This window comes from Lissotriton helveticus, chromosome 7 (genome assembly GCF_964261635.1).
Source record: "Lissotriton helveticus chromosome 7, aLisHel1.1, whole genome shotgun sequence".
NCBI lineage: Eukaryota > Metazoa > Chordata > Amphibia > Caudata > Salamandridae > Lissotriton > Lissotriton helveticus.
The window spans coordinates 967,656,368-967,678,837 of NC_136068.1; the positions used below are offsets into that span (position 1 = coordinate 967,656,368).

General features: G+C 41.0%; 1 protein-coding gene across 1 annotated transcript in view; it reads right to left on the reverse strand.

Annotated features, from left to right (window-relative positions):
* Positions 1 to 22,470, reverse strand: part of MGAT4B (alpha-1,3-mannosyl-glycoprotein 4-beta-N-acetylglucosaminyltransferase B) — a 1,462,166-nt gene that overhangs the window by 742,289 nt on the left and 697,407 nt on the right. Inside the window, exon 6 of the mRNA XM_078653536.1 lies at positions 1,391 to 1,504. Coding sequence (XP_078509662.1) covers positions 1,391 to 1,504 — 114 coding nt within the window. The remainder of the gene's footprint in view (positions 1 to 1,390; positions 1,505 to 22,470) is intronic.

The following is a 22,470-nucleotide window of genomic DNA, read 5'->3' on the forward strand; positions in this document are numbered from 1 at the left end:
ATTATTCACAGCACATTACGCCTAGCTTAATTTCACCGCTACTGGCCTGATAATCTAGTCTTCTGCTCCAATTCAGGTAGTCTTTTTCTTCGCATCAGCAGCTCTCCAAAACGCTTTCTCCAGGCTTATTCAGCATGCCAACACTCAGTACACCCGTAGACTCTGGACTGTGGCAAACTTGTCGCCAAAATTGCGGTAGTGTTGACATCCAAAACATGACAAGATGTTGGTTGTAAGAGAGTAGGTTTATTGGTCACAGTCTCCAACAGCCTGAGGCATCAACTACCAGAGGTAGAATCTTTGCTCATTAGTCCTTCACCCTACATTCCAAATTCCTAAGCACTAGAAAGTGGAATGTGGTATGAAGAATCCATCACTACACCTTCCAACTCGCAAAGATCACCGTCACAAAACTCACTGGGCAGTTGAGTCAAGGGTGATGTGACAATAACGAGTGCCATCGAAAGAAGGGCACCATAAGCAAGAAGTCAGTTGTGGATGCTGGGATGTGCTCATGGAAAAGTCAGCAACTGTCAGTCAACTATACGAGGCCGGCAAGGATTCGCTGTTCCTCTGGCTCCTCCTGTGTGTTCAGGCACCCAGTGTACTACAGCCGGAAGGAACTTTTGGCACCTTTTGCAGTAAGATCATCTCACTTATTCCACCTAACAGAAATTTCTGGGCTAATGAGCATTAAGATATTCAAAGGATAGGCGTTCAATTAGGTTGCAGTGGGGTAGAGCTGCAAAAGGGTGATGCTACAGTAAGCCAGTTCCCACCACTTATTTTTTGTTGTTGTTCTAAATTAGTGTGAATCTAAATATTATGTTTTAAGTGATTTGCGATATTAAGTTTTACATGCTTCAAGATCCCGCAGATAAGCCTATTGATTATGAAGAATGATTAATTGAGACCTCAAAACACAGCACTAAAAGAAATTTTTAAAAAAAGCAAGAGCTGAAAAAATGAACAATACTAGAAACACCACAGAAAACTGCATAAATAATCTGAAACAGTGATCACATAAGAACACAACGCATAATACAAAAAAAGTGCAGTAAATCCTGGGAAACAAGAAAAAAAGGGCAGTCAAATTATGGCGTGTAGCAAGACTTTTGGGAAAGTAGGTAAAATCAAGCATCAGTTCTTGGTGGTGTCAGACAATCTAGCAACAAATGTTTATTGCAAAGGCACTTGTATATACACTTTAACTAAATCTTAAAACCTCAACAATTGTGCAATGCAAAATCAAATAAAAATCACCAACAGCAAGACCAGAAAATATTTAAGGTGACTGTGAAAAGTCTACTCCCTCATACATAGGAACTTTCCCGTAATACATTCCCTATGATTATTTTACGGTCTGCTTAAAGAAGCTGTATTGGATTACCTCACTCGTTCTTTGGGGTCACCGAAGGATTCCCGAAGGCGAGAGAAATCTGGGTAGAAATTTGGAGACGGAGAAATAACTTCCAGGAGGCCGGACTGCATTTCATTCGGAAACCTAAAGAAAAGTCCGAAAATGAGCTCGGAAGTTCTGTTTGTATACCACAACTTACAATGTTAATAGAATTAAAAATAAATTCATAGTTATTCTGATTCCAAATCATCTCAACACGAGGCTCACAACTAGGCACTTCCAAAACACATCATACACAAATATCCACACTTTCAGCAACACCTCACCAATACAATCCATAATCTATTTCACAGATACATAAGCAACTGGTTAAAGCCAACTAACAGACCTCTCAGACACCAGGAGAGAGAGAGAGAGAGACACACAGAAAGGCAGGCAGGCAGACAGACAGACAGACACACAGACAGACACACAGACAGACAGACACACAGACAGACACACACACACACACACACACACACACACACTACTCACTGAACAAGACTGTTATTCAACAAGATACAGAACAGATGAAGATGACTCAATTCAATTCATTGTCTTTATTTGGTCTTCAGAGGCAGATCATAAAAGATACACACAATAAAAGATCATACTACATAAAACACACAAGATGACTCAAACTCCAGTGTGCGAGAATAACCATGGCCAGACCGGCTGCAATGTAGGCTACAGGACTAATCTCCTCCTAGTTTAGGGGGCTGCCTTAAAGGATATTAGGACCAATCCCTTGCTGGTTTATGCCACTACACTGCAGGAGCTCACATTCATCATGATTAGCATCTCTAAAGGTAAGCGTGTTCCTAAGGCTGCGATATGCAGAGCACTTTATCCTATGCAGCTGTTCGCTCTCAGTAACAATGTTTTTTCATGTATGTATTCACTGTCGTCCATGGAGATGCTGATGAAAAACACGAAACAAACTACACATAAACAATTCACTATTTTGAAAAAAGTTTAAAAAAAATGTACAACGATCACATTCAATGCGGAAGGATTAAATAGAACCTGCATTGCATTTTTTGCATTTAAAACGGGATTTAAATATATGGGATTTATAAATCAGTAACAAGGCAAACACTTTTCACCACAGGCCCCTCTGCACAACTGTTCACAATGTGCAGAGCAGTATAAAAATCATCCCACCTGTGTTGCAGAGTGCAACACAGCTCTACCATACATGAGTAGAGTACAGAGGGGTTTAGCTGTGCAGGCTGCTTTAAGCTTAACCTAGCCTCCCTCTCACCTTGGCTTCAGAGTGTCTCAATAAAAGACTGGAAAACGCAAGACATAATAGCGTACAACAGTAATCAAGCTATCATCCCATGTTAATGCCGCATTAAGACATTTTCTAAACAAGCATTAGCATCACGTAGCAACAAGGTTATCACTGTTTCTTTTTAATCTTCAAAAGGGGAAGAATATGAGTTACTTACCTGTAAACTGTGGTTCTGCATTATTGGTGTCTTCATAGATTCACAAGCTTGAATCATTCCCCGTCGTCGAAGTGGGAGTTTCACGGTACATTAAAAGCAGTAAGTAATTACTTTAACATTAAAGTTAATAGAGAAAAAACGTTCACTTTAATATCTCGTCCTAGTCATTAGGAATGGTCCAAATTCCAGCCAATGAAATAGAACCCTCTAGATCCTTCTCCACAGAGGCTCCAGGCTCTCAGATTTTCGAGCACAAGTGGAATTTAAGCATATAAAAAGAATAACCAGGGGAGCCTCGATGGGGAGGAGGGTGGGTCCCATGTGCGTCTCTACACGATGAAAAATACCAATACTGGAGAACCACAGTTTACAGGTAAGTAACTTTTTTTTCTTCTCCAGTATTGGGGTATCTTTCATAGATTCACATGGTTGAACCAGAATAGATAGCAGTAGTATTATAGGTATATATGCTGATATAAGGTATTCAGTAAAAAACATACGTAATCCTGTACGTAGTAATCTGCATCATAAATACCTATACATACATACGAATATATATATATATATATATATATATATATAAATATATATATATAAAATATGAAGAAATTTATTTGCATATATGTATTTAGATGTTTGAGCAAAACAAAAAATGAGCCGCACTCTTCCTGAACGATTTAAAAAACAGGTTTTATTCACCCATTCTCTTCTCGCACTCCTACGCGTTTCGAACTTTACAGTTCTTGTTCACGGTAGCATTACAAGTCCTTCCTTGATTTTCATTCTTTTATACTGAGACTCCACTGTTGCCATTAGGAGGCATTGTGGGCTCTGTAGTTTTCTTTGGTACCAAAGTTTATCTATGGCGCTGCCTATCAGTGTACCGCCTTTTATGCCACTGGTCATTGCTGTGTATGTAATACCTGAGTGGTATTATGGTGTTGGAGTGGTCGCATTGTAATGCTAGATTACCACTTGTTTAACTATTAGTAATGTTTATGGTTGCCCGTATGCAGCTTGCCTCGGGTCCACGCAGAGGACATTTGCGTAAATACAGAATTTTACGGGGGAGAGCCCAGCTCAAAACGATCCACAGATCAACCTTTGGATGCAGTCGAGAAGTCAGCGGTTAACACAACAAAATGCCGGGAGAAAACGGAAGTAATCCAAATCACCTTTGCCGGCTTTCTGGTCTACACACAAGCGCTGACTCGTCCAACACGGATCGACAAAAGAAAGAACCACAGCAAAAACCGTACCTGGCAGCACCCGGTTGAGCGTCGACGCAAGGTGTCGGAGGACATCGAGCGGGTCGGGAGTCTCCTGGGTAAGTAACAACAACTTGTATGCCAATTACACAACTTTGCTAGTGGTAAACGTGAACTGAAAGCGAATGAGACTCACTTAACGGTCTACAACAGAACAAAGTGAGATACGGACGCCAAAAGTCAATTCACTATCCGGACATCAAAAATTGTTCACCCATGAGGGGCAACCTTTGTGAAAAAATACGATCTTCCCGCACTGAATAGCAAATGAGTCGAGCAATTAAGAAATAAGATTAGCTGACTGAGACTTTACACAAGTGAACTTGGTATTTGTCACAACCGGCTGAACCGAATCAAGTCTTGAAACTAACAACAGAAAGTAACCGAGTCATGGAGAATAGAGCTATAAAGCGTTTGGAAAAAGCAGAAAGTATGTTTTTGAAAACTCCTTCCTCCACAGAAGCAACCAACTCGAAAACAACTTCCCAAAATCCAGTGACCAGTACTTTAAAACAACTCTTTTTACAACTAGAAAAACTCCTGAGGAAAGAAATATCCAGTGGATGGGAGATCATTACCCTGGAGAAATATTTAGAACTGGGTTTAGCGCCGCGGGGACTGCATATTTTTACCCTGCCCAATCATCCAGATACTAGCCCTGAGATGCTGGAAGAATGGGGCCACAACAATATGGAGTGCTCACGTATGATGATATTAATTATAGTCAAATACGCAAAGAAAAATGTGGAGGAGCTGCATACAAAAATCAAGGAAACAGAACAACTGATTTCAGCAGCCGGACAAGAAGAGGATGAAATCAATAAACTACGTATACTGATGGAAAAAAATCTAGACAAGTATGAAAGTGAAATAGAAGAAAGAAAACAACGCAAATTTAGAAGAGACGAATCTGACTACCAAAACTGAACCATTTTTACCTTTGCCAAAAGATTCGACATTCTTAAAAAACAAGTCAATAGCAAACAAACAAATACAAGGGCTTCTCCGATTGTAATACCAAGTGAAACTGAATCAGACATAAGTGAAGGAGAACAAAGAGGGGTAACCCCAAAACCAATCAAGAAATATTCTTTTTTAGACGAGATGCAATTGCTATATCAAGATCAACAGAATCCGAAAACGACCGTAAAAAGTCGAGGCAGAGGATACACAAGGGGCCGTGGCCGTGGAAGGGGTCAATTCGTAAACACTATCGAAAACGCAAAACCAGAAGAGGAAGAAAAACAAAGATACCCGCGGCGCAACGGGACAGTGACCAGAAAATGAACTCTGAAAATAAAAAAGAAACTGAACCGAACTTAATCATCAATCTTTCCAGCTATATCCTTTCGGCTACAGAAAAAAGAGTGTTAAACAAAGGGCTTACATTCTGCCCGAAAAAGCATCAGGACATTGTTGAAACTAAAATAGACATGTACAAATATATACGCAAACTCAAGCTCAAACAATTCTTTTCCAAAACTCGTATGGGAACAACAACAACAACCTATGATCCAAAATGAACAACCAAAAACAATGGCCATCTCGGAAATACCAAGTATGAGAACTGCATTTGAATTAGCGCACCAAATAGAGGCAACAGAAACGACGGACACACAACTTCTAAAGGACATGGGAATAAAATCTGACACCCATCCAAGAACTAAATTCAAGAGAAAATAACAATTTTGCCCTGTACTCCATCCTGACAATCGTATAGATGTTTTTCAAGATTTAGTAGCGGCAGAACTAGACACAATGAAATATACAAACACCAATAAACAAGAAAATCTTTCATTGAGTGAACGACAAGCACTACAATCTCTAAAAGAAAACCAGAATATCGAAGTGAAACCAGCCGACAAGGGTGGAAATATTATAATTCAGAACAAACTAGATTACATTGAAGAGGCAAACCGACAATTAAATGAAGTCGAGAACTACACAATGATTCAAGAAAATCCAATCGAAGAAATGACAGAAAAAATACACAAACAAATTGAGGAATGGTACCAAATGGGATTACTCAATCAAAATGAGAAGGACTTTTTAACAGTTACTCACCCAATAATTCCAACAATTTATTTTCTGCCCAAAATACACAAAACCTTACACAAACCACCAGCACGCCCAATAATATTGAGTTGCGGAACTTTAGTTGAAAATATATCATCATATGTGGATTTTTTTCTGGCCCCAATAGTTCCCACTTTAGGTTAATTTATCAAGGACACGGGTGACTTTTTGAGAATTCTGATGGAGACGACATTGCAGCCTGAATACCTATTGGTGACAATTGATGTCGTCTCCTTATACACATCCATTGATCATCAAATAGGACTTAATGCGATTTCCTATTTTCTGAAACAAAGACCCATTGGTGAGATTCAAAACACCAGGATGATCATGAGCATGATTAAAACATGTCTTACCAACAATGTCTTCCTTTTCAACAATGTGGGACTGCAATGGGAGTTTCCTTCTCTCCGAGCTATGCTAATCTCACCATGGGTTGGTGGGAGAGATGCATAGCTTGGAGAGAGGAAAACGACTCATAAACCACTCACGTGGTATTATGGCTAAGGTTCATCGATGACCTTTTTCTCCTATGGAGTGGCACGAAACCAAAACTGCTGGAATACAATGAAATCCTAAATAACAACGAAGTGGGTCTGAAGTTTACATTGAATATTCACGAAAGAGAAATAGATTTTCTGGACACAAAGGTGTACTTAAACAACAATAAACTCCAAACAACATTATTCAGCAAAAAAACATCAACGAACAGTATCCTGCATGGATCTAGCTTTCACCCAATCTCGCTGAAGAAAAGTATTCCCTACGGAGAATTTCTCCGTATGAAAAGAAATTGTTCAGAAACAACCGAAATGGAGAAAAAATTCAAAGATACGAAAATACGGTCCATCAAAAGGGGATATAAGCACAGCGATATCATCCGGGGAGAAGCAAGAGCAAGAGCCAAAACAAGAGCGGAAACACTTATAGTAAAGAAAAAATCAGACCAACCTGATGAAGAAGAGACACCGCGTTTGATTTTGACATACTCAAAAGAAAGTTTCCAAATCAAGAAAACTCTCACCAAATATTGGAATGTGTTCAAAAAGGATCCCGACATTGGAAACCGAATTGGCAATAAACCGCTAGTTTCTTACAGGAAAGCACCCTCCATTCAGGATATTTTGGTGAATAGTCATTTCACTATGAAAAAAGAGGAGACATGGCTTCAAAAACGTCAACTAGGCTTTACAAAATGCATGTCATGCAAGGCATGCAAAGTAGGCCGGAATATGAAATCTTTAAAAGACCCATATGGAAACACTTTTGAAATCACAACAAAAATTACATGTGAATCACACTTTGTGAGCTATTTAATTGAATGTGAATGTGGCAAGCGTTACATTGGATCCACGATCTGTGCCCAGAAAAAGATGATGCTAGAACACATAAGGGCGATCCAGAATAAAGACACATCGTACGCCATAGCCAAACACATAATTAGCCACAAAAACAAAACCTGGCAAAATATCAAATATTCTGGAATCGCCATGGTGATGGAACATGAAAGAGGAGGAGACAGGCTACAGAAATTAAGACGCCTGGAATCTAAATTAATCATTCGATTTAAAACAAAGGTCCCAAAAGGTATGAATATGGACGAGGAGATGTATGTACACTTATGAGACCATCAGACAGTAGAAAAGTAAGATAAAACTCGCATATCAGAAACAATGTAAATATGTAAAAATCCTTGCTTTTGCTGGAACTCAGAGACTGTGACTCGTAGAAACTTTCGCTAAAACCTCGTTCAAGACACTTTTTTCAAAACTTTCCCAAAGAAGGAGAAGAAAAAACTCTTGTCCCGTTCTAATATTTTTAACACATTGTTAAGATTGGATGTATAATGCTAAATGGTGAATTTATTTCCAGGGTTTGAAAGCTGTGACCAAGTATCAATTGTTTATTAGTAGTTAAAAAGAATCTTTTTTATCTAAGGAGCGCGCCTGGAAGTGAACCCGCCTAACATATACCCAATCATTGCATTGAGCACTTAGCTCATAACAACTCATTTAAAATCATGGACCCGAGGCAAGCTGCATATGGGCAACCATAAACATTACTAATCGTTAAACAGGTGGTAATCTAGCATTACAATGCGACCACTCCAACATCATAATACCACTCAGGTATTACATACACAGCAATGACCAGTGGCATAAAAGGCGGTACACTGATAGGCAGCGCTACAGATAAACTTTGGTACCAAAGGAAACTAGAGAGCCCACAATGCCTCCTAATGGCAACAGTGGAGTCTCAGTATAAAAGAATGAAAATCAAGGAAGGACTTGTAATGCTACTGTTAACAAGAACTGTAAAGTTCGAAACGCGTAGGAGTGCGAGAAGAGAATGTGTGAATAAAACCTATTTTTGAAATCGTTCAGGAAGAGTGCGGCTCAAACATAATTTGCGGGGTTGTCCTTAACCCGTTGCCGGCACCAGCTTGTTGTTGCTCCCCCCGCAGAGGACATTTGCGTAAATAATAAATGAATATGTATTTAGATATACAAGAGTACATAATGTATACACAATAAAACAAACTGAAATCAATTATCAATCAAGTAAAAGCAATAGTCAAGACATATAGGAAGGTGGGAAGAAGAGAGGCTCACCTTATTGAAAAAGATTACAGAGAACTGCTTGTCCCACAGCTGTGTCAGCATTACTTGTGGCTTCCAAACAGTAATGCCTTGTAAATGTGTATTTACAACAAGGGGTGGTGAGGGACACAGTCTCTGAATTAAGCAGAATACTCTCACCCAGTCAAGAGATCAGGGCTAGATCCAACACCGTTTTTTAGCTCAATGCACCATCCCAGTTTCAGAACCTGGCTGTATGCAAAAAACGGTTTTGGATCTAGCCCTGATCTCTTGACTGGGTGAGAGTTCTCTGCTTAATTCAGAGACTCTGTCCATCACCACCCCTTGTTGTAAATAATTTTGTCCACCCTAAGCGTGGAAGGGTATACTCAGATGTGAGTCCCTTGCTCATTGCACCATCAGGATTCAAGCAAGCCGGGCCGAAGACGGCTGTAATGCCAGAAACCGGTCCCCGGAAGCTTGTTTCCTTCCCAGTGTAAGAATTGGCTTCTGTAGTCTGGTCTGCCCTGTTCCCATGATGCACTGGGCCAGGGACAGACTAATTTGCATACAGCCAGGTTCTGAAACTGGGATGGTGCAATGAGCTAAAAAACGGTGTTGGATCTAGCCCTGATCTCTTGACTGGGTGAGAGTTCTCTGCTTAATTCAGAGACTCTGTCCATCACCACCCCTTGTTGTAAATAATTTTGTCCACCCTAAGCGTGGAAGGGTATACTCAGATGTGAGTCCCTTGCTCATTGCACCATCAGGATTCAAGCAAGCCGGGCCGAAGACGGCTGTAATGCCAGAAACCGGTCCCCGGAAGCTTGTTTCCTTCCCAGTGTAAGAATTGGCTTCTGTAGTCTGGTCTGCCCTGTTCCCATGATGCACTGGGAAAGGGACAGACTAATTTGCATACAGCCAGGTTCTGAAACTGGGATGGTGCAATGAGCTAAAAAACGGTGTTGGATCTAGCCCTGATCTCTTGACTGGGTGAGAGTTCTCTGCTTAATTCAGAGACTCTGTCCATCACCACCCCTTGTTGTAAATGTGTGCCTGCTGGACCAGGTTGCTTCTCTTCAAATCTGTTGTATAGGCACTCTGGCAAAGAGGGCTGTCGAAGAGGAAACAGTTCTCATAGAGTGAGCTTTCACTGTTGAAGATAGAGGTTTGCCTGCTTGCTGATGGCAGAACTGTATAGCTGATGAGATCCAACGTGCTATAGTTTGTTTAGTAACAGGATATCCCTTCCTGATGATCCCATATGCCACTAAAAGCCGATCAGTTTTGCAGATGCTGGAGGTCTTCTGCAGATAGAGTTTTATACACCTCTTTAGTTCCAAGGAGTGTAAATATCTTTCTGCTGGTGTTTGCGGAAAAAGTTTTCAATATGACTAGTTCATTTAAATGAAAATCCGATGGGACCTTAAGTATGAAGGTAAGATTGGTACGAAGTATAACAGAGTCCTTTGTAAACTGAAGGTAAAGATGATGAATAGTGAAAGCTTGTATGTCGCTTACCTGTCTAGCTGATGTGAGAGTCAGCAGAAGAGACGTTTTCCATGTGATATATTTGAGGTCAGCTCTATGAATGGGATCAAATGGCCCACGCGTAAGTTGTGCTAACACAGTGTTGAGATGCCAAGGCGAGGTGGACGCCTTATTTGTGGTAACATTCTAAACAAGACGCTTAGAAATTGTTTCATAATTCTTGATGACCAAAGCAACTGTGACCCATTATGTCGCGGAAATTTGGAAATTGCAGCGATGAAAACCTTAATGGACGAATGGGAGAGACCAAGCCAGCTGCAGGAAAAAGCTAGCAACTGCTCTGAAGGAGATCGGATAGGATGTACCTTAGAGCTTTCACACTAGTGGCAAAATCTCTTCCATTTAAGCTTGTAAGTTTCGAGAGTGGACGGAGCTCTAGCATTCGCAAGGACCTCCAGACACTCAGCCAGGAGGGCTAGATCGGCGAATTCATAGTGTTCAGGAGCCAAGCCAACAATAAAAGAGATGTTGGGTCTGGATGACAGCCTTGGCCTTGATTCGTCGTTAATAAGTTCGGTATTGGACGTAACAGAATGGGCTTGTACTCCGATAGAAGAAGCTCTATGAACCAGAACTGGCAAGGCCACCTGGGTGCTATGAGTAATATTCGGCAAGGTTCCTTCCTCATCTTCTGGAACACCCTTGGAATTAGAGGAATCAGAGGAAAAGCGTAAGCATAAATCTTTGACCACTTTATCAAAAATGCATTCCCGCACGATCCCTGTTGGGGTAGCCAGCTGGCGAAGAATCAGCATTTGCGGTTCTGACTGGTTGCAAATAGGTCTAACTTCAGTGCGGCCCATGATATAAAGAGGTTATCCAACGTCAGTTGATGGAGTTCCCACTCGTGGTTGGCTGAGATTGACCTGCTCAGGTAATCCGCCAGGATATTGGCCACTCTTGGAACATGTTCGCTGTTAATATTATCTGGTGCTGAATTGCCCAATCGCAAATTTGCTGGGCTTGCAGAGATAGCGTAGTCGATTTGGTCCCTCCTTGTTTGTTTAGATTGTCGTGTATTTCTATAGGTTCTGAATCGATCCCCCTATTCCTGACCCTATTCTGGTTAAACTTACTAGCTAGTTAACTAACAGTCAGCCCATGAGGCAAGAAATCCCCCATGATGCAGATACCGTTATCTGACGCAGTCACACTACGGCACAGGAACGTGTTATCTGATTAGGTCATAACGCTTGAGATCTAATTAGACAAGCGATATTCCTCCAGCCCCTGATAAGGCATACGACGTTCTCATAACAAATCAAACCTATGACAACCTGGATAATCCGTGCGGCCATTGTTTTGATTTCACAGAGAACTTTAGTAAAGAATGTGCTAACGAGCAAGTCGTATGACATCTTTATTGACGTACCTATGTCCATCCTTACGTCAATCCCGGCACCTTTAAGGTATAAATATTGCCGACCTTGCCCTATGCAAACACACGCGTGGTGACAAGACGGAGCAGCCACCCTTGCCGAAGCCAAGAGCAGAAGCAGACCCCGCAGGCAGCAGCCCCGCCTTCCTGACGCGCTGAGAGATGCGCTGCTATCTCAAGCCGAGAGACCCAGCACCGGCGCTTCCGGGTAGCCCTCGCAGGCAGCCTGGAATATCGAGAGCAGAGAAAGAGATACCATTCCTCATTCATCCTAAATTCCAGGTACAGAACTGAATAACCCCTCCTAGAGAATTCTTTAGTTATTCACTTGGCAAAAACAAACTTAACTTAAACTGTAACTTTCTATTCCCGCCCACACATTAGACTTAGGTCAGGTACACGGGGTAGGCGTATTTAGAAACACCAGTTGAGTACGTTTAGTCAAATGTATATGTGTATGTAAATATATTTTAATCATTTTAAACATCATATGGCTCAGAAACCATATCAATGTTTTTACAGTATTATTTTATACTATTGCTTCTAATGTATGCACTTTACTTAACTATAAGTATCGCAATAATATCGATCCATTTCTCTTGTACGAGAAAAGAGACTGATCAATAAATAACACCTTTTATTGAACACGCCCGTCTCTTCCTTTTCTCTACATTCTGATGAGACTAAGAATGCACGTACTGACTGAGTAAAATAATTGCCTTGTGCTCACACGACTCTCGAGATTGACTCTTGATTAGGGGAGAGCAAAGTTGTCATGTTCTATGGTTGTCAGAAACTAAATCCCTTCTTGTCTAATCAGGGAAGTTAATCCTTCCTTGAACATTCGAGAAAGTTTCTAGCGAACTCTGAGCTTAGCTGGCAAACCCAAAAATTAAGTCTAGTATCGACAGTATTAGACCTAGTTAACGTCTGGCCTAGGCCTTTACTGCTGTAGGTACTATTCCAATGCGCAGAGCCTATTGGGAAAATAGGAACTACACTACATGGCGCCCAACGCGTTTGGAAAGGGCGATAAAACTAACGTAAGACATTTAGAGTAACTCAGTCGTGCTTTCTCACTCAGACCCCTTTTCCCAAATACTCCAAAGACGTCTGGAGTGGGTGAAAGGTTATTATATCCTCCAAAACCTCGCAGGAGGGAACTCCTATGTACGGTTCTTGGTCTAGTCAACGTTGAAGGATAAAACAGTTCCAGAATATTGTGCATCTAATCTCTGTTTCCATAAAGAAACCTGATCTGCAAATAAAAATAATACCATCCTGTCAGTAAAATGGGAGACAGTGATGGAGAAAGAGAGGCAATTAGATTAGCTACTGAAATAGCAGATGCTGATGCTACCATGCAAGCAGCAGACCAGGATATAATACTCATCCAGGTCGCCAAAAGGAGATCTATAACCTTAAAACTTATAGAAAATGGACTGACACCTAGAGGTGGCACAGTCATATTCGTAATTGAGGCACACGAATATCGGCAGACAGAGGTATACTATACATGGATACATTTTCCAGCAGCAAATGCTGTAACAAAGTACTTCCACTATTACAAAGTAGAGGAACCTCCTGAAACGTACACTCCTTTCGAGGAGGTGGAAGTACCACTCAAATTCCAAGAGCATTTGCTCTTATTTGATGGCGCCCTAAAACATAATAATCACATTACAAGGCTCGGTCCTTTAGGAAGACCAGGAGCAACGTGGCCGGTCTTAGCCGGATACACACCACATCCAGACATCGACGAGATGACTGCACCAGAGCTATTAATACAGCTAAAACAACTACTAAAAATTCACAGACAATTAGTTCAGTATGTAATGCGGACTTCTACAAATCAGCCAGCGATTAAACTACCACAGCTGACCTCTCACCAGGGGAACACAAATAAAATTACACCACAGAACATCCAATCCTGCCTAGGTAAGGTTCCAGCTAAAAGGGAACAGATACCATTCTGGTTGGCACAGAAAATCACCCAAATAGAGGCGGTGTTTCCTGACACCACCCCGCTAGAGAAACACAGGATTCTGACTATATGTCTCCCAATGGGAATCGCACCACACATTGAGGACTGTGACACTTGGGGTACAGTCTTTGCTTCCATCTACACAAAAACGCACGGTGTTCCATCCATTTCGGTAATACCAGATGTGCTAAAACAAATTCAAGATGAATATGGTCCAGAACCTGCTTTAACTCTTGGTATGAAATTACTGAAAGACTTCAAGCAGGTCTCGGCTATATTACTAGCCAACATAAAGGGTGAAGCAGCAAACGTGGCGATCCGCCAGAGGTTAAAAGAGACAGATATAGCAGACCAACCAGCTGAAATTGCCAGAATCATAGAAAAATCCTATGAAGAACTAGGCAGAGATAGTCTAGGTGGAATACCAGTAAAACCGCAACTGACTACAAGTCCAGAAAAAATGTTTTTTAATAATAATAATAATTCACCAAAAAAGAACTGGGATGGGAATAAACAATCCAATCCTAAAGAAAAGAAATTCCAGTCCAGAGGAAGGTCTCCTAGGCGAAGAGAGAAATCTCCAAACCCGAGACAAAGGTCACCTCAGAGTGAACCCTCTGGGAATATATATAACCTTAGAAATAGGGATAATATTAAAAAACCTGATAGATATCAAGACATTGATACACGTCCCTCTCAATCTTTTCAGAATTCCTCGCAGAAATCGGAAAGAAGAGGACGATCAGAAGAGCACGCCAAGTCCAAAGACAAGGAACCTGCTCAACTGAAAAAGAAATCACAATTTCCAAAAAAGAAGGTAGCCAGTATCAAGGTAGTTAACAATGCCGAGAATACTGAGGACACAATTGAAAAACGGAGAGTGGGCTCAGACAATGCTAGACAGCGCAGCAGAGGTGAGCATAGCTCGCAAAGTCCTTATGAATCATCTGGAGACAGTGGACACGAATGAATACCTTCAAGTGGAAACTGCAGATACCAGAGTTAGCAAGCCCCACAAAATATACGAGATAACATTACGTATAGAGGGAGATAAGACTAGGAAAATAAGGGGACTATTTTGGGATAACCTATCCAAGGGCTATGACATCCTTCTAGCTGAAAAAGACTGGCCACCGGAGTTTGTCAGGGAGTGCCCTCATGGCGAAGAAGTAATTATGCCTGCCTTCTCGAATCAAATACCGATTCATAAAAAATACACACTTGCTAGAAAGTGGGCAGTGGCCTTAGCACCTGCTTTATATAAAAATCACGTAGGATGGGATGAGGATTCTCCTCCTCACAAAGTCCAGCTAAAATCACAACCAACTGCACAAAGGCAGTACCCAATTAAGCAAGAAGCTAAAAAACAAGTAAATGAAATACTAGATCAGCTAGAATACCAAGGGGTGATTGAAACTTGCACCTCACAAATGAACAATCCTTTGTTTCCGGTCTCCAAACCAGACAATTCGTACCGTCTAGTTTTGGATTACCGACACCTTAACACATGTTGCAAAACCTTTGCAGTGCAAAACTCACACAGTGCTGCACTAATGAATAACATAGTGCGCAAAAAATACAAAACAACCTTGGACATCTCCAACGGATTCTTTTGTCAAAACATAGCACCAGAGAGCAGATATTTAACTGCATTCTCAGTAAATGGCACTCAAAAACAATTCTGTCGGTTAGCCCAGGGGTACAAGAATAGCCCGGGGGTATTCTCAGCGAGAGTAACAGAATTACTACAACAATATGATGATGAAGCATTATCTTATGTCGATGACATTTACTTAACAGATGATGACTTGGAGACTCACTTGAAAAGAGTGAACACCATAATACTTGGTTTCGCTGCAGAGGGTTACAAATTCAACTTCAAAAAGTCCAGAATTGCCCATCTGACGGTCCTATTCTTAGGATATGAGTTATCAAGTGAAGGCAAAAGCCTGGCAGACAATTTCCTAGAGAAATGTGCCGTAATCCAAGCTCCTAAAACACTAAAAAACCTACAGTCAATTCTAGGCTTCCTAAATTTCGGAAGAACTTACATTGCTAATTACGCAGAAAGGGTCAAGCCCCTTTACGATCTAATTAAACCAGACTTTAAAAGATCCAGTTGGACTCAAACTCACACAGAAATTTTGAGATCCTTACAAACAGACATGCTAATTAAAACAAAATTAGAAACCCGTGATAATACACGCAACTTTGTGATCCGAGTCATCCCAGGGAAATGCGGATACACATACCTGACCTCTAACGAGGGAGATAAGGTACCAATTGCATTTAAATCGCACTTGTACACTAAGGCTGAAATGAAATTTAGCCCAACGGAAAAAATTCTTACAGCAACACAGACAGCTATAGCAAAAGAACGAGCCCTGGCACAAGGTAAACGAATAATAATCGTGACACCAATACCAGCCTTAGAGGCGGTAACAAAGGCAAGCATTCCAAATGCTAAAGCACTCCATCCAAGATGGATACAATGGGCTAACTCTCTTGCTGCAACAGACGTGGTGTACGAATTTGATCCTTACTTAAAAACACAAGAATTTCTACAATATGAATTCGAATGTCCTCTGCCAACCGAAATTCTGCCTCTAGACCAATACGGCTGTATAATATATACAGACGGATCAGCACAACCCGCAGTAGGGGGTAAACAAGCTTACAGTGCTGCGTGCGCGATTGTTAAAGGTCGTTGGCACGAAGGGAAATTTAAACCAACCCTGACTAAGACCCAATCTCTAGGAGATTGCACAGCTCAGCGAGCTGAATTACTAGCATTCAAGATGGCGCTTGAAAATACCGATCGAGAATTCCCCACACTCATAGTGTGCGATTCGTATTATTGCGTTCAATCTTACAATGAATACTTGCAGATCTGGCTTCAAAATGGTTTCAAGGATGCGAAAGGAGGCACAATCAAGCATAAAATGCTATGGGAACAAGTAGCTCTTTTACAAAAAGAACTACCAAAGACTCACGTGATACATACACTGAGTCATCAACGTGATGGCGTTCACGTTGCAGGGAATTCATTGGCTGATGAGGCCGCGAAGGCAGCTGTGCAAACGGCTTCCGTAGCTGCCATCACCCGGTCAAAAACAAAAATAGACAGCGAAATATTACAAGCTGTCAGCGCTTCAGAAAAGGATTCGATAGAACCACTCCCTAAAGGCTTTCCAGTAAAATACTCATACATAACTGATGAAAACAATGTTCCTTTTGCTCAAATCCCTGGAGTGGGGGATAGGGCGATTCCAAACATGGAACACAGATTAGGACTAATAATAGCGGCACACGAAGGGCTTGCTTCTACCCATGCTGGCGTCTCAGCCACAGTATCATTATTAAAACAGAGATACTGGTGGCCGCAAATGAGAAGACAAACAAGGAACTATGTTCTAGCATGTGAAATATGTCAAAAAATGAAAGTATCAACTGTGAGACGTCCAGCACAGACGCCCCTTCTAATCTCGGATAAACCATTAGCCTGTGTTTATCTAGACCACTGCGGTCCCTTACAAAGGGACGGTAACTATAAATATATCTTGGTCGCAGTGGACTCATGCACGAGATTCATATGGATGTGGCCACAGCGAACGGCTGACGCCAGAACTGTTATAAAAGATTTGCGGGTCTTTATCGGCACATACGCAATTGGCATTCTGCATTCGGACAATGGTCCTGCTTTTAGCTCTCGGGCTTATAAGGAGGCCATGGTCAGCATGGGCGTGCAATTGCGGTACTCTTGTCCATTTCACCCTGAGGGGAACGGAATTGTTGAAAGAAAAAACCGTGACATAAAGCAATCTATAACGGCAAAGGTATTAGGTTCGGGAGCTGGGTGGGTCAAACATCTAATAAGTGTCCAACGTAGTCTAAATAACTTGCCAAGAAATTCTCTGAAGGGATTCAGTCCGTACGAATTATTATTCGGAACTAGGATGTTGATCTCTGACCTTGATAGTCAGACTTCAGTGGTAATAGAAAAAACCTTTGATGTCAAAGACCGTTTGGCTATTTTGCAGGACTTAAACAAAACAAGAAAAGACCTGAGCAACATACAGTTGAAACAACAGCCAACAACCACTGAAGAATCACCACCTGTCCCAGCAAGACCTGTCTGGATTCCAAAAGTCGGGGATCTAGTCAGGGAAAAGATCGCGGTAAAGAAGGAATTTGGGCCTTCTTACAGAAAAGCAGTTCCTGTCTTGTCTGTCAACGGGACAAGATCAGTTGTACTACCGCCACTTGCTGGAAAAAAGGAGAACCGAGTTGTATCCATCGACCTGGTAAAACCACAACATGTGGCCGATAACAAACAGTAGGCCAAGTGGACTCCCAATAAGTAGCAGAACACCAAGGTTTGCTACCAGTACAGAGGTCCTATCAAAGAGGCTCATCACATTCGAAACGCCTACAGAAGAACAACAAGGACTATGCAACAATGCAATAGAACTTAGACCTCTGAAAACCCAAATAAAGACATTTAGTAGAGACACACCAATCTATACAGAAGTACCAAGTGAAAATGCAAGAAACAAAAATCCTGAACCAATTGGAACAATTGACAGAACTGCATCCGGTTACTTCATCAACTTCGATGATTCCTCTGACGGTTTCAGCGAACAAAAGACACAGCCATCATCAAAATCCTTTAAAGACAAAGCGAAGGAACTTTTGAAACAACTAAAAGAAACATATCTGATTTCTCCATGGATTGAATTTTGGGTGGGTTTTGGTGCATTTATCCTCATACTTTGGCTCATCATGGTATTTACTTTGGGACGCTTCATTGAGGGAAAATATGCTAAAATGGACACAGCAAGTCAGAACATCAACTTGGTCCTCAAACCACACACATCTTCACACGTCGAGAAACGAGAACTTTCTTCAGAACTTTCTTCAGCGAACTTCACAGCAATTCCAATACCTGGTGGGGTAGCCTGGGACAACACTGACTATGAAATTTATGGTCCGGTCGAGATCCTGAAATATCCACACCAAATCAAGATCTCTTTGAGTGACTTTGCAAAACCAAACTCATTTGCTGATGATTGGGACTTTGAAAGTATTAACAATATGATGTCTGACTTAGTAATGTCTGCTAAATTTACAAAACATGATTATTTGCAGGGTTCTACAAATTATGATAGTATGTATTGCTATAACCACTATGGTAACCATTTCTTGCATAAATCTGCACAACCTAGAAATGTTTTAAGTTATAATCAATGGGAACATTGTGCTACACCTCCAAAAGGGAGCTCTAGAACCGTATATGACAAATATTCATATTTTTCAGGTTTTAACATAACTAATGCTGAAACATTTTATTTTAAATTGTCAAACAAGACAGGGATGAAAACCATGATAACCAACACAAAATTGATATATTCAGATTCATTCTTTGAAAAAATGAATACTTTTGGATTTGATTATTGGGACAAAAATGTTGATTTGAAAAGTGTTTGGGGTACAAAAGAATGGCAAGTACAGGGTTTAGAAGCTTTGTTTAGAGCCTGCATGATCCCAGAACAAATGATATTTTTAAATGACACCGTCCAACAAACCACCTGTCTTGGCCTAGCCAAAATCAAAGATTTAAATAACCTATCTATTCCAAAGCCAACAATGTTTAGCAATAACTCTGATACAGATGAAGGAATAGACATAAACCATATACTTAACCAAAACAGAACACATCCTGATTGGAAACAATGGTTGATCTGGCCCACAGATACAAATAACTGTCAAGATAGATTCCTGAATAAAACACAGGGTTTCAAAATGACCAGGCCAGACCCTAGATATCCCCAAAGACATCACCCAGGGATAATAACAACCTACAGTGTGGGCAAATTATGCCTTCAATGCCTACAAACTTCCACACTGCCTGAAATTAAGCAACACCTAACTTTACTTACTAATGGTGCTGACTTGCGTGATTTCATACTGGGACCACGCAAACAGCGTCATAAGCGTTTCATAGCAGCCTCTGTATATGCAGCATACAATGAGGCCTGGAAGGTTACTCAAATTGAGACAGCAGAAAGAATACGGGAAATTGACCGTATTAATTACTTTCTGTAGTGGACAATGGGTTAATGACTCTGTCCTCCAGAATTTTTTCATTGGACAGCATTGTGTCTTCAGCAATCGATATATTATCGCAAGACTTACTATTATTACAACATGGTCAGTCACAATTGCGTTCTATTGTACAGCTTGGCTGGACGTTACAAAATCTGGGTTCAGGCTATGTGCCTTGGCGTTTAATCAACACAACGTCACTATTCCAAATCTTTAACCTTACTGATAGACAAATCGGTATGGCGCAGAAGGGTGCTGATTATACAATCTTGAGCATTGAAAAACTAGAAAGATTACCAATGACAATGTCAGAACGACCTGTCAGTGAATGGATAATACACGGAATCATAAATATTCCAATCTCAACCTTCAGGTTTCAATACTGCCAAAAATATATACAGGCTGGCATGTACGAGAAATTGGGAAAAGGGTACCTTAAAACAACTTGGAACCTGCCCTATTCACATGCATGTGTCAGTAACAAAGGACAGAAAGTGTTTCTTAGTGGCAACAATTGTGCTATGTCACTGAGCGGCACGCTTCTGTGTAACGGTATTAGTTTGCACGGAGCCTGTGAAGGGAATTCATACAACCTTTCATGTCACCAGCAAGGCGCACCTGCAACTGAAATAGAACCATTCTTTCAAAGACTCTATAATGGGAGTTACATTCTTATTGTAGACCGCAGATGCTGTAGTCTTATGCCCGGGACTCCTTATCTCGTCACTACGACGGCGAAGGTCAAGTGCTGTGGACGTTCTTTGTTCCCCAGCTCCTTTCCAGACAGGGAGGCAAGGGCATGGCCCGGTCTGAAAATTACTTCTATTCGAATAGACACTTTAAGCAGAATGAAAACAGTGCTTCTTCAGACGCCTACAAGGCTCACGTCATCTAAAGAAACGTATGATCTACAAGTCGCAAGGACGACTGCAGAGATACATACATTATTATCAACCAATTCCCCCGTACATTTCGCGGAAATACTGAGCGAAATCATAAATATTTCTGATACCACAGGGGTCTCAAAGGTATTTAAGACAGTATTTTCGATGGCATTAACACCATTCAAAGCCATACTGGGTATTTTTCCAGATTTCGTCCATTCGATTTTTGGCGGACTTCCCCTGATCCTAGGACTAATTGCAGGAATCCTATTCCTAGTCCTTATTTTTCGTTATGGCAACCCATGTCACAGAACAAAATCTCACGACAATGGAAGATACGATCCTAGCCATTGGATACCGGGACCGGATATCAAAAATCCTGGGACTCTCCCGGCTTAGAGACCTAAACATGACTTGGTTTCTATCATTTCGACCAATGTGGCAAAGGTGTGTTTTACCTGTACTAAGGTGTCTGCTATGCGGAGAAGAATGCGTGTTAGACACCTGTCTGACGCTACAATCGGATGCGCCAGTGGATGCAGATACACTGTTGGTTCCTACCAAGGTTCACGCACTGTGCTGCCCTCAAAGGCTGCCAATTCTGATGACAGCATTCCTGGAATCTTCACCACTGCGATTGAAGAGTAGTGAAGTTCAAGATGAAAGCAGCATCGAACAGGTACGACCTTCTGTCAGCAATGCAAATCAGAATGTCAATGGAGACAATCATGCGCATGAATGCATGGTTACCCCTATTTCCGACTTAGTGGAACTTTCCCATGAAGCTGTTGACAGTTTTTTCGAAAGCCTGAATGATATGATGTTCTCTCCGGAACAGAAATAGAGACTTTTGAGTAAACTCGCACACGGCGTTCCCTGAATTCGGCCTTCAACTTTAAAAATAAAGTCACATGAACAATTACAATCCAGTTCACGGACAGCAACTTTTTTCAGCAAGCCCCTAAAATATTTTTCTATATATTTTTTCCCGGGACACTGATCTTCTGCTTAAAGTAAGAAACTATTCCTAGAGAACTAAGATTTCTATTTTTTTAGATTCTTTATAGACTTTATATAGACTTTAGCTGCCCACTGGTATGTTCACAATATATTTTATGTGATGAAATGGTTTCGACTTTTTTTCTGTATAGCCATATTAAGAGCCATTTCATGTGTATTTCTCATATACCAACAAGCAATAATGCATAACAATGCGTGTTTACTTTTGCATTTAATTCATAGCTTAAGTGCATACAATATATATGACTGCAATTTTTCAGTATATTTGAAAATTTCAAAATGCATTTATGTATTTTGGGGTGGTAAGGTATACACTATACTCTATAGTATGTTGTACTATGTTATACTATGCATAGATTAGTAGATATGACCATAGTTAGCGTGGAGTGGGTGTCGTGTATTTCTATAGGTTCTGAATCGATCCCCCTATTCCTGACCCTATTCTGGTTAAACTTACTAGCTAGTTAACTAACAGTCAGCCCATGAGGCAAGAAATCCCCCATGATGCAGATACCGTTATCTGACGCAGTCACACTACGGCACAGGAACGTGTTATCTGATTAGGTCATAACGCTTGAGATCTAATTAGACAAGCGATATTCCTCCAGCCCCTGATAAGGCATACGACGTTCTCATAACAAATCAAACCTATGACAACCTGGATAATCCGTGCGGCCATTGTTTTGATTTCACAGAGAACTTTAGTAAAGAATGTGCTAACGAGCAAGTCGTATGACATCTTTATTGACGTACCTATGTCCATCCTTACGTC